Raw genomic sequence first — 12,859 nt, 5'->3', positions numbered from 1 at the left:
CCTCTCCCCTCCCCTATCCCTGTGTCATTCTGCCCCCTCCCCCAGCTGCCTATCACCTCCCTCATGGTTCCGCCTCCTTCTACTACCCATTGTGTTTTCCCCTATTCTTTCTTCACCTTTCCTGCCTATCACCACCCTGCTTCCCCTCCCCCACCCCTTTATCTTTCCCCTTACTGGTTTTTCACCTGGAACCTACCAGCCTTCTCCTTCCCACCCTCCCCCCACCTTCTTTATAGGGCCTCTGCCCCTTCCCCCTACAGTCCTGACAAAGGGTTCTGGCCCGAAACGTCGACTCATCGTTTCCACGGATGCTGCCCGACCTGCTGAGTTCCTCCAGCGTGTTGTGAGTGTTGCTTTGACCCCAGCATCTGCAGATTATTTTGTGTTTAAAATCCAACCAATACCATGCCAAATTTCTCAGAATGGAAGAGTGCTGGCCTGCTGTGCTTCAAACAAGTACTCACTACTGCACTACTGTGGCATTTTCAGTTCTCACACTTACAATCCTCACGCATTTTCTGAACTGAAGATGTCAGCCAAGAAAAATAAAACAGGTCTCAGTCCACCTTCTGCCACTGTTACAGGCAGTCCCAGGATATAACACAGTTCTGTTCCTGACAAGTACTGTAACCTGAACTAGAAATAAATAAGAACAGTGTCTTGGAGAGGATTAGAGAAATAGCCGTGACAGGGGAGCAAGCAAGTGTGGAATCAGTGGCTGACAGCCGGCCTCACTGACTCAGTGAGTGAACAAGTGAGTTGGCTCATTGCTCCAAGCTCTGCTCATCTCTACCCAGTCCCAATTGTTGCGGCTCGGGTTGGTGAGAGAAGTCACGTGGAAGAAGAAGCATGCAACCTTGCTGCAGCTGGCAAATCCATCCCCATCCAACCCACCAGTCTCCCAAGTGTTCACCTATATGTACATGCTGTCCATAAGCCAGGCATTAGTAGTCCAAGGAGGACCTGCATACCCTTGTCCAATTTTCCGTTCCACTTGAGTCGATGAGAAGGACATCAGACAAGGCATAGAGAAAGACCCACAAACATTCATTTGGCAGACACATCAGAGTTGAATTCAATCATCAATACCCTCTTGACAAATAAGCAGAGAAACAAAGTGGCTTGGCTTCTCCCATAGCAACCATTCAGAGATTCCACACAGTTCTGGCACCAAATAGCTCAGGGATTGCCACCTTCATTGCTCAATGTGAAAGTCCATTTTGTTTGTTGCTCGCTTGGCTTGAAGGGTTATTTTCAGAAGATGGCCTTGGCTCTACTTTTTAACAACTTCATTTGGTGTTCTCTCCTCTGATTGAAGCCATATATTGAGACTTATTTTATCAATCATATCAAAGTCAAATGAAAGAAGGGTTTCAATTTTGCAAACACAATAATTTCATGGTTCTTTTGGATCAACGTTGCTCGTCTGCCTGTGAGGACCAGGCGCTCCATGTCCGTTTTGTAAAGAGTTTCTTCACAAATGAATCATTGTTCTCAAACCTAGCAAGTTGGGTGAAGGTATAACAATGGAGAAAATGTTCCATTTTTTTCTGATTCTTGGTGAGGTTAGTAGGTGGACCCTCTTTGATCCAATAGAAAGACTATATGGCAGAATGAACAAAAACACTTAGCAGAAGTCTTTATTGCATCTGATTCAACTATAGCAGAATTCAAATTGGAATAAATACATTACAATTAGATCACACTAAATAACTTCACAGAATAGAGCTGTTCTGTTGCATATGGGATTTTAAAGAGTTGCTAAAATTAGTTACGTGCTAGATTTTTTTTCAATAAACTGACTGAAAGGCCCAACAGAATAAACAATGCAATGTTGCTGGAACCATTTTGCAGTAAATCCGGATTCCCATGTCCACCCAAGTCCTTTTCCCCTCCTACCAGGTTTCAATCACCTGATTCCAGTTTTCCTAGTTCTCACCCATAAAACTCCCATCTCCACTGCATCAGCTACTTCTCCCCTGGGCTACAATTCTCCAGGGAAGCCCAGCCCTCTGAGCTACTACTTTCCAATCTACACCCCTCAGAATGATCATTCCCTAAACTTTTGAATAATGGCATGCACTATTGCAGAGGGCCACTGACATTAAATTATTGATCATGTTCAAAGCTGATGGTGATAAGACTTTTGCCACTGCAAACTGCCTCATCTCAACAGACAAGAACAGAGACAGCTATCTTGTATGTCCTGTAATTAGGGAAATACAAATGAAGGGGAAATGCAAATAACTCATTCCAATGAACTGGGGGCATTCTCTAGCTAGAGTCAAATGTAAGTGGATGTATGTCCAGTGTAAAGTGTTATTGGATAATAGAAAGCAAGGAGAAACATAGTACAACAATGTTAATTAAAGCGAGCATCAATGTCTGTAATCAGTAAAATTCATCCTTAAATCAGTATAACCTTAGATTAATTGATATTACAAGAAGAAGATAGGTTATGAAAACCCAAACAAAATGTTCAAATGTGAAAAGGAGCAAATTTTTCCTTCTTGTCATTATGGAACTGTACTGCTTGGATGTAGCTAAAACAATGAGGAAACAATAGACTTCCTTCAGAGAACAAGTGCAATGCAACTGGCATTTTAATGGACGAAATTCAGTGGACCAATTCATACACATATAAGCAAAGGATTGGGATCTTAGACCTTGTTGATTAATATGCAGCTCAAAGAGTCAATGGCAAAATTAACACAGCCAATACCAAAAGTAGGCTTGGCAGGTACTAAAATCACATAGCAAATATTCTAATTGAATTTGGCATGAGAGTCAATGCTAAAAATAAAATATCTGGGTTTTATTATGACCACACCTGAGGAAAGGAGAAGTAAATTATGGTATGGAAGATGGATTTTTGCTTTGCTGCCATTCTTGACCCGGGCAGGGACAAGTGATACCTTTCATCTGGAATGGGAACCCAAGAGTGAATTTTAAATCTATTCACATTACTGTCCTAACAATATGGCTTTTAAAAAGCAAATCATGTTTAAGATGTTTTGAGGTTAAGAGTCATTGGAAGATTACTGAGGAAGCTCGACAGAATGGTGCAGAAGCTCTGCCAGTAACCTTCCAGAAATCACCAAATACCATGGTAACTAGAGAAGTAGTTAGGGCATACTCTGGAGTTATGGAATATAGCAAATATTAATTTCAACAGCAACCTGTCTTCAGATCTGAATGTGGATTGCAGATTGAGTTAAAATAGAGCTCAGAACAATAGTGCTCGAGCTGCAGACTGGCATCGATAGCAAACCGGGAAACACCCCACTGACCTGAGATGTCTGCATATGCATGAATGTATTTCAGAGACAGTGGTGATTTACATTTATTTTATGTGTCTGGAGTGTTGGTGTGAAGATCTGGGTGTTTGAAAATTATATGTAATTCAAAAGAAGCATTGTGGATACGTTGTTACTATAGAATTGTCCTGCTGTTACCTTTGATTTTCAGCATAATAAAAAAAATGTCATGGAATATTGGGTCAGGGACCCAAGGGACCCCCAGAGAAGATGAGTTTGTCTCTCCAAATGATGCCTGCTTGTTGTGCTGAATAAAGATTTCTATATCCACCAGTTTCAGAGTCTCTCTGGTGATTTTGATCACAGTCATAACATATGATAGTCATTTAACACAGAGAGCAAAAGTGACCCAATGAATAATGGAAACCATTATAAAAAAATATGGGGCATATGGGTAGAAATTAAATTACAGAAGATATCCAACATGAGTTTGGAAATATCATTTCAAGGATTATCAGTAGCTTGGGAAACATACCCAGCAGCATGCCCTAAAACCTTAACAAAGATTCCCTTCAGTTTAATACCTCCTGAAATGCTCTAAGCTTGACCAACACAGATGATGGAGAGCTGCATCACTTGGCCCAGAACAGAACCATAGCAAGAGCCTATACTTAAAGGAAGGTGGGATGGGTGGATACTCAGAACTAATGAGTTTCAATATCATTATCTGCTTGAAACAGCTGCCTTGAAGGGAAATGGTGAAAGCAACTAGTGTTGATTCACCCACAAATAAGTTGAATAAATTTATTTCAGATAATAATATGAGATAACCTTAAGACGTTTTAATCATGCAACTCCTTCGTCATCACAATAGATCATGTTTTGAATGTGAGAAAGAGACAGGTAAAGAATGCTGCTTGGTAATAAAGAAAAAATAAAGAATGTTGTATAAAAACAACCTCATCTTCTTTGGGGGTCCCTTGGGGTTAACAGTGACTTGTTTCCACTTTGCTTTGTGGGTTCAGAGTTGGCTGACGAGGCCAATGCAGAACCACAGACCCTGATGAGGTGGGCAAGTAGTTAGTGAAGTGTTGTGCTTCATCTGCCCTTAATACTCCTGATACCCAGTCTTGAGATTCTCAATACCATCCAAATACTCCTTCTTGATCCCTATGAGTCAGTGGGTCCAATTCTGTACATTTATGATGGATAATATAATATGAATTAACATCTAGACACAAGAAACCAGACCCATACATAAACTTTATCTGCAATTTCTCCATTTACTTCTCACAGGCTCCAAAAATGATTTATTACTTTCAAATTTGTTGGAATGGCAATAGACAATAATGCAAAAAAACATTTTGGAGATCCATCTGGTTTCTATTTCCTTTCAAATTCTTTTGCCATGTTATATCGCGCTACATGGACACAATTATTGTGATTATGACAAAGCACAAGGAAGAATATAGACAGGAAAGAATACACAAAAATCATTCTGATATGTTTTAATGCCATATATTCTGTCATAAATGAAATTAAGATTTTAGATTTGCTTTCAGCAAATGAAGCTCTGCACTCAGTGCCAGGAAACCCTTACCAAACGCAAACCTATGAGCCTAACATCAGTAGTATTGAGATTGTTCGTAAAAATTCAGAGGGGCAACAAGAAATACCACTTGGAAAGGAAGGGATTAATCAGAAATAGTCAACACAGCTTTGTCAAGGGCCAATCTTACAGAATTTTCTGAGGAGGTGACTTAAGTGTACTGAGAAGGGCATTGCAGTAGAAGAAGTTTATGTGGGCTTCAATAAAACCTTCAACAAAGATCCTAAATAAGAGACTGGTCCAAAAGGTTAGGACACGGTATCTTGGTAACAGGAAACAGAGAATGATACTTTTGTGATTGGATGTTTGTGACCAGTGCTGTTTCACAGGATCAGTGCTAGAACCTTTGCTGTTTGTAACATAGTATATGAATGACTTGAATGTGGGTGTAGGGGGTAAGTTTGCAGATGATACCAAGATAGGTGGAGTTGCTGACAATGTGCAGGGTAGTGTTAGGATGATATTAATGTGTTGGTAAAATGGGCTGAGAAATGGCAGACGGAGTTTAATCCTAATTAACATGAGGTAATGCATTTTAAGAAAACTAACTGGAGTCTAGGATGTACAGCATTAAAAATAGGTTCCAACGGAATATTGATGAGTTTGGAGTTCAAATCCAAAGGTTCTTGAAGACTTTAGCACACGTAGGTAGTATGAATACAAAGGTGTATGGGATTATTGGTCTTTATTTGTCAAGGTGTTGAATGCGAGAGCATGAAAGATAATGGCCCAACTTTATAAAACATTGGTTAGACCTCCACTTGAGTACTGCATGCAGTTCTGGTCATTATACTATAGGAAGGACGTGATAAACACAAGAAACTCTGCGAATGCTGGAAATCCAGGGTAACATGAACAAAATGCTAGAGGAACTCAGCAGGTCAGGCAGCATCAATGGAAAGGAATAAAGAGTTGGGTTCAGGCTAAGACCCTTTATCAGGAAGGATCTGATAGCGTTGGAGAGGATGCAGACTGGGATGGGTCATTTCAGTGATTAGGACATTGACTGGATGGAGCATTTTAGCGATTAGGAGAGACTGGAAAGGTTAGGTCTGTTTTCACAGCAGCACAGTATGCTAAGAGGGGACAAGAATTTGGGATATGACATTGGAGGGGTATCGACTTCTTATCAGACAGGAAAAAAAATAAGGGATATACTGTACAGTAGATTTTGGGTAAGCGGAAAGAGACTAAAGGGAATCTGGAGGGAAACTTCTTCATCCAGCAAGGGCTGACTACTTGGAGAGATCAGAGAAAGTTGATAGAAGCAGAGTTGCTAAACACATTTAAGAGGTTCTGGACAACCACTTGGACACTGAAGAAAGCTCTGGGTCAAGTGCTAAAAGATGGGATTAAAATGGATGGGTGCCCATTGGATGCAGTGAGTCAAATGGCTACAACTGGAGAGGTTGATTTGAGCATTAGTACTGCAGTATTTAGTTAGGGGATAACTTTGAATTACTTGGACATGTATTTTAAAACAAAGATCACTGCATTATTCACCCATCTGAAAGGCTGCAAATAAATCAGTCAGTAGAAGCTTCAGGACTGCATGCTCAGAAATGACAGTGCAGTTGCATACACTGCCTCTGAAATTTCAGTTGTACCCAAAGCAACAGAAGTGTGCTGCTAGGAAGTGGCCCAGGTCTGGAGGATAAGAGGTATATGTGAGACTGAGTTATGGGGAAATTCAGTCCAATATTGTGCTCTAACAGAAGGCAGGCCCAGGACAATCTGGTTCAACTTGATGGCAGAGTTCTACAAGTGTAAGGGCACAATATGCCCCATGTCCAGCAAAGGAATCACACAAGACATGCAAGTGAAGTGCCAATCCAATTTCTGGATTTACTCTAAACAAACTGCAGAAGGTCTTTTATGTGTTTCACTTTTGGGGGAAAAAATTCCTCTTCAATCAAATATCAATTCAATAAACTGCACAACATAATCTGATTTTTAGGCCATAATCAATTTCTTTCTGCTGGCAGTGATCATGTGCATAGGAAGTTGGATCACACTTGATTTACTTCCAGAATGCTTCTGAATCACCTGTGAGGGCAAACAGTTGGATCTTACCTGTCTTACTCTTTTCTTTGAGCTACCAACTCTGAATATTCCTACTGTTTGAAGACCTGCAACAACATCAGGAAATAATTACAGAGTATATCATGACTTACACACTGGTTTGTACAGAAGAAAGCCATTGAGCTCATCAGGTTTATCCAGGCTATCATTAGAACAACCCTATTGGTTCCATTTTATTTCCATTTTACTTGTAGCCCTTATCAGACAAGTTATTTATATCTGACTATTAATTTCTCCTTCTGGTAAATAAAATCCCCCCCCCCCCATATTCCCCACGCTGACCTTTTTCTTCTCCTCACCTACCTATTACTTCACCTAGATCTCCTCCTCATTCCCTTTCTCCTATGACCATTCTCTCCTATTCTTTCTTCTCCAATCCTTGACCTTCCTACCCAACTGGCTTCATCTATCACCATTGATCTAGCCTCATTTCCCTTCCCACCCCCCCACCATTTTATTCCGGCATCTTCTTCCTTCCTTCCTAGTCCTGAAAAAGGGTCTCAGCCCGAAACATTGACTATCTATTGATTTCCATAGATGCTGTCTGACCTGCTGAGTTCCTCCAGCATTTTGTGGGTGTTGCTTATTTATCTCTGATATGCTCAGTGACACCACCTTGGTCCGTTTGGCACTTACTTATACTAATGGGTAACTTACTACAGTCAATTAATCTGCAAATCGATAGATCTTTAGACAGTGGAGGATACCTGGCAGAAACCAGGTGATGGGAAGAACATGGAAACTCTAGACAGGCAACACCCAAGGTCAGCAGCATATCCTAATATATCACAAGATAAGATTATTAACAGATAGAGGCAGACTAACAAATGGTGCTCCCTTCATCAGAATGGTAAAGTTTTTTATTCATTCGAAGGATGTGGGCTTCACAGGTGAAGCCAGAATTTAATTGCCCCCCTCTCCCTATTTGCCCTTGTGAAGGTGGTGGTGAGCTGCCATCTTGTCCTTGAGGTGTGCATATACCCACAATGCTGTTAGGGAGGAATTAGAAGACACCTCAGTCAGTGGAATTTGAATTAGATTAAATATGTTTACATATTAGAGAGCAGAATCCTTTAAGTTTAAAAAGTCTCAAAAGTTGCTTTATTATACAGAACATAAGATCTATTCTTACAATTGCTGCTTTCCTGAAGTGATGTGACATTGCAGGGTCCTGAAAAAAAAATCAAGGAGTTGAGACCTTTCCGGAAAGGAATGAAAATACTCTTGCAGCAATTTAATCAGGTTGCTGCAATAAACCCTGTAGATTTATTGTAAGGACAGCACGGGAGTGTGTCCATTATCGCAACAATTCACAGCAGCCAGCTGTAACATCGGGGGTTGATTCTCCTCTCTGTCTGCAGGGAGTTCATACGTTCTTCCTCCGACCACATGGGTTTCCTCCAGGTGTTCCAGTTTCTTTCCATATTCCAAACATGAAAGATTAGGGTTAGTGAATTGCTGGCACACTATATGGACGCTAGCAGCGTAGCGTCACTTGTGGGCTACCCAGCACTATTCCCGCTGATTTACGTCAAATTAAATGACAAATTTCAATGTACATATGACAAATGAAGCTAATCTTTAAAATCCTATTTTATAAGATGGGTTAGCACTAATGGATTATATCATGGGACGTATTAGATTTTCAGCACAGTGCTTTGTATTAATAAAGCAAATTGTTCTGCCTTCACAATATCAATGTCTTCAGTGTTTTTGAAGCTGCAAAGATACATGGAAATGGAAACAATTCCATCACACTTCTGGCTCAAGCCTTATAAAAAGATATAGTGCTTAACACCTGCCTGTAGCTGTGGCCTGTACTAAGTCAGTCATATCAATACAAGTTCAATGGGTGTTGACATGACCATCACTAGCAAGTTATTGATGACTACAGTCTCTGTGATAGTAGCATTGTGGAGTGTCAAGAGAAGGTGTTTGACCTTTCCTTTGATAATGACCATGACTTGGCACTAAAATAGCACACTCATTTCCAGGAATTTGCCAGATGGTGTCAAAACCTTTGTGTGCCAATCTGGGCTGCACATAACTCCGCTCCATACAAAAGAAGGAAGGTAAATGATTAAGCAGCTGAAGATAACAGCTTTGATGTCATGTCTGAGGGACACCCATAGTGGCGACTTGGACAAACGCAGATTCATGCGTTGGAAGGAGGAGGAGGAAAGAAGCCCCGTTTTTGAGACAGCGCTTCTCCCTAAATGGGTCCACTAGTTCATTGGAGCGAGGTCCAGTTTCTATCACTCTGGCATTCAGTGTTTACAGCTACGTTAAAATGATGGGGTCAGTGAAGCAGTTACAGCAAATCACTGGAAGGTCAGCATAATAAAGCCAGACTGCAAATAATTCATACCACCAATGTTTGTGAAATGGCTGCTGGGCAAATCAGATAAATCCTGTTTTGTGGATAGAAAACAGACGAAATGTTTCACTTGGTTAGACAGATACATGGTGTCAGGTATGCTTCAGCAAGGTTAACTAGGGAGCACTTGTTTCTGTGATAAAGATTTACAGAATCCAGTCAGAGCTAAAGCCTCCACCCTGCTTAGGACCGTCTGTTACTTCTAACTGTGATGATGCATTGTGAACCGGCATCTAGGATAGTGAGGACTTCAGAAGACGGACTGAACAGGGTAATTTTCTTGCCAACTAGCTGAAAAAAGATCTTACCAGACTTGCCTCTTCTAATAAAGGAGCAATTGTTGCTATTCACCCCCTCTGAGCTGTTCGACAATCAATTTAGATAGCTCCAACTTTCATTGATTACATCTTGATTTTCCGCTTGACCAATTTGAATTTTTATTAACTTATTCTGATATTCTGACACCTGTGATAGCACTAATCCACACTAGCCTTAGCTGCATCTTAGCTCACTAATGAATTTTCAACAAATTAAAAACTAATCATTTAGAACTACTCAAAGTCAACATTCCACTTAATAGCTCAGAACAATATAAATAATAATTGGAGCAATATTTACCATACTTTTCTAGGTGCTGGCAGCAACTGTCCACTAATCTAGGAACCTGCCGATAAATAGGATTTAGGCTTAATTTCTTGTCTCTTTGCTTTTCTTTCTTGTTTGGCACTTCCGTAGGGAGTGAAAGCTGCAGCGCTTCCAATAGTCGAGAGTGATCATCATCAAGGTCGGTGATGGAATCCACAGACATTCCACCCTGCAGAGAAATATAAACATGTACTGACAAGCAAAAAAATGACCTAGAAGGGCAGAAAATAACATGTCAAAATATAGTAATGTTTCCAACTGAGACTTTTTAACAATGTGGCAAGATCTGAAAATTGTTGAGATTTGGTTTAAAAACTGTCAATGATGTGGAAAGAGTTAATAGTTTCAAGCTTCATACCTTGAGGGTAGGTAGTGGGTACAGCCATTCCATGATTTATGAATGTTCCATTTATTAGTTTTTATCATTACGCCACTGATACTTTGGGATACATTTCTTCCATTCACAAATCTGTACATCCCTATCATACATCATCCCTATGCAACATCACACTATCATACATTGAATTCATACTGCAATTTGAGAGGGAGAAGCATAACTCACATGTATCAGTAATACAATGGAATAAAGGGAATTACTGGGGTATGAGAGAGGAGCTTGCTCAGGTGGATTGGAGGAGGACACTGGCAGGGATGATGGCAGAGCAGAGATGGCTGAAGTTTCTGGGAATAGTTCACAAGGCGCGGGATAGAGATGTCCCACAGAAGAAGTTCTCAAACGGCAAGGTAAGCAATTGTGGTTGACAAGAGAAGTTGAGGACTGCATAAAATCCAAGGAAAGGGCAGATAAAGTAGCAAAAGTGAGTGAGAAGTTGGATGATTGGAAAGCTTTTAAAACCCAACAAACGGCAACAAAAAAAAAGCTATAAGAAGGGAAGAGCTGAAATATGAGGGCAAACTAGCCTATAATATAAAGCAAGGTACCAAAAGTTTTTCAGTTATATAAAGAATAAAAAGGAGGTGAGAGTTGATATTAGACCGCTGGAAAGTGATGCTGGTGAGGTAGTAATGAGGGACAAAGAAATGGCAGATGAACTCAATAAGTTCTTTGCTTCTGTCTTTACTGTGGAAGACACTAGCAGTGTGCCAGAGGTCTGTGAGTGTCAGGGAGCAAGAGTGAGTGCCATTGGTACTACATAGGAAAAAGTGCAAGGCAAACTCAAAGGTCTTAAGGTGGATAAGTCACCTGGACCAGATGGACTACATCCCAAAGTCCTGAGAGAGGTTACTAAAAAGAGAATGGATGCATTGGTCATGATCTTTCAAGAAACACTTGATTCTGGCATGGTCCCAGAGGACTAGAAAATTGCAAATATCACTCAACTCTTTAAGAAGGGAGAAAGGCAAAAGAAAGGAAACTGCAGGCCAGTTAGCCTAATCTCAGTGGTTGGGAAAGTGTTGGAGTCCATTATTAAAGATGAAGTTTCGGGGTGTTTGGAAACTAATGATAAAATAAGTCAAAGTCAGTCTGGTTTCCGTTAAGGTAGATCTTGCCTGACAGATCTGTTAGAATTCTTCGAGGAAGTAACAAGCAGGGTGGTCAAAGGAGAGATCGTGGATGTCATTTATTTAGATTTTCAGAAGGCGTTTGATAAGGTGCTACACATGAGGCTGCTTAACAAGATAAAATCCTATGGCATTACAGGAAAGATACTGGCATGGATAGAGGAATGGCTGACAGGCAGGAGGCAGTGAGTAGGAATAAAGGGGACCTTTTCTGGTCGGCTGCCAGTGACTAATGGTGTTCCTCAGGGGTCAGTATTGGGACCATTACTTTTCATATTGTTTGTCAATGATTTAGATAGTGGAATTCAATCACAAACAAGAGAAAATCTGCAGATGCTGGAATTCCGAACAACACACAGAAAATGCTGGAGGAACTCAGCAGGCCAGGCAGCATCTATGGAAAAGAGTACTGTTGATGTTTTGAGCAGAAAACTTTTGGCAGGACTCTTCAATAGTGGAATTGATGGCTTGTGGCAAAGCTTGTGGATGATACGAAGATAGGTGGAGGGATTGGTAGTGCTGAGGAAGCAATGTGATTGCAGCAGGACTTAGACAAAGTGGAAGAATGGGGAAAAAAGTGTCAGATGAAATATAGTGTTGGGAAATGTATGATAACGCATTTTGGCAAAAGTAACAATAATGCAGACTATTATCTAAAAGGGAAGAAAATTCAAACATCAGAGGAACAAAGGGACTTAGGAGTCCTTGTGCAAGCCTCCCAAAAGGTTAATTCACAGGTTGAGTTTGTGGTAAAGAAGGCAAATGCAACATTGGCCTTTATTTTAAGGGGAATAGAATATAAAAACAAGGAGATAATGCTGAATCTTTATAAGACACTAATCAGGCTGCAGAAGTAAGGAGGAATTTTTTAGCCAAAGAGTGGCGAATCAACAGCTTTGGGCCCCTTATCTCAGAAGGGATATATTGTCCTTGGAGAGAGTCCAGAGGAGGCTCATGAGGATGATTCTGGGACTGAAGGGGTTAACATACGAGAGCATTTGACAGCTTTGGGCCCGTACTCACCGGAATTTACAAGAATGCAAGGGGATCTCATTGAAGCTTACCAAATGTTGAAAGGACTAGATAAGTTAGGTGTGGAGAGAATGTTCCCTCTGGTGGGGGTATCTGGAATTAGAGAACAGCCTCAAAATTGAGGTGTAACCTTTTAGAACAGAAGGAAGGGGAATTTTTTTTGCCAAAGAGTAGTGAACCTGCCACAGACTGCAGTGGAGGTCAAGACCGGGGGTATATTTAAAGTGGAAGTTGGTAGATTTCTGATTGGCTGGGTTATCAAGGGATATGGTGAGAGGGTAGGTGTTTGGGGTTGAGTGCGATCGGGTATCAGCCATGATGAAATGGCAGAGT

At 40.8% G+C, this 12,859-nt stretch overlaps 1 protein-coding gene across 6 annotated transcripts in view; it reads right to left on the bottom strand.

Annotated features, from left to right (window-relative positions):
* Positions 1-12,859, bottom strand: part of LOC140199142 (rho GTPase-activating protein 6) — a 565,740-nt gene that overhangs the window by 53,773 nt on the left and 499,108 nt on the right. For all 6 annotated transcript variants that reach the window (XM_072260734.1, XM_072260739.1, XM_072260737.1 and 3 more), the window contains exons 5-6: positions 9,944-10,139; positions 6,940-6,995 (exon numbers count right to left, since the gene is read on the bottom strand). In XM_072260734.1, coding sequence (XP_072116835.1) covers positions 6,940-6,995; positions 9,944-10,139 — 252 coding nt within the window. The remainder of the gene's footprint in view (positions 1-6,939; positions 6,996-9,943; positions 10,140-12,859) is intronic.

This window comes from Mobula birostris, chromosome 6 (genome assembly GCF_030028105.1).
Source record: "Mobula birostris isolate sMobBir1 chromosome 6, sMobBir1.hap1, whole genome shotgun sequence".
NCBI lineage: Eukaryota > Metazoa > Chordata > Chondrichthyes > Myliobatiformes > Myliobatidae > Mobula > Mobula birostris.
This window is presented reverse-complemented; position numbering and strand designations above follow the sequence as displayed.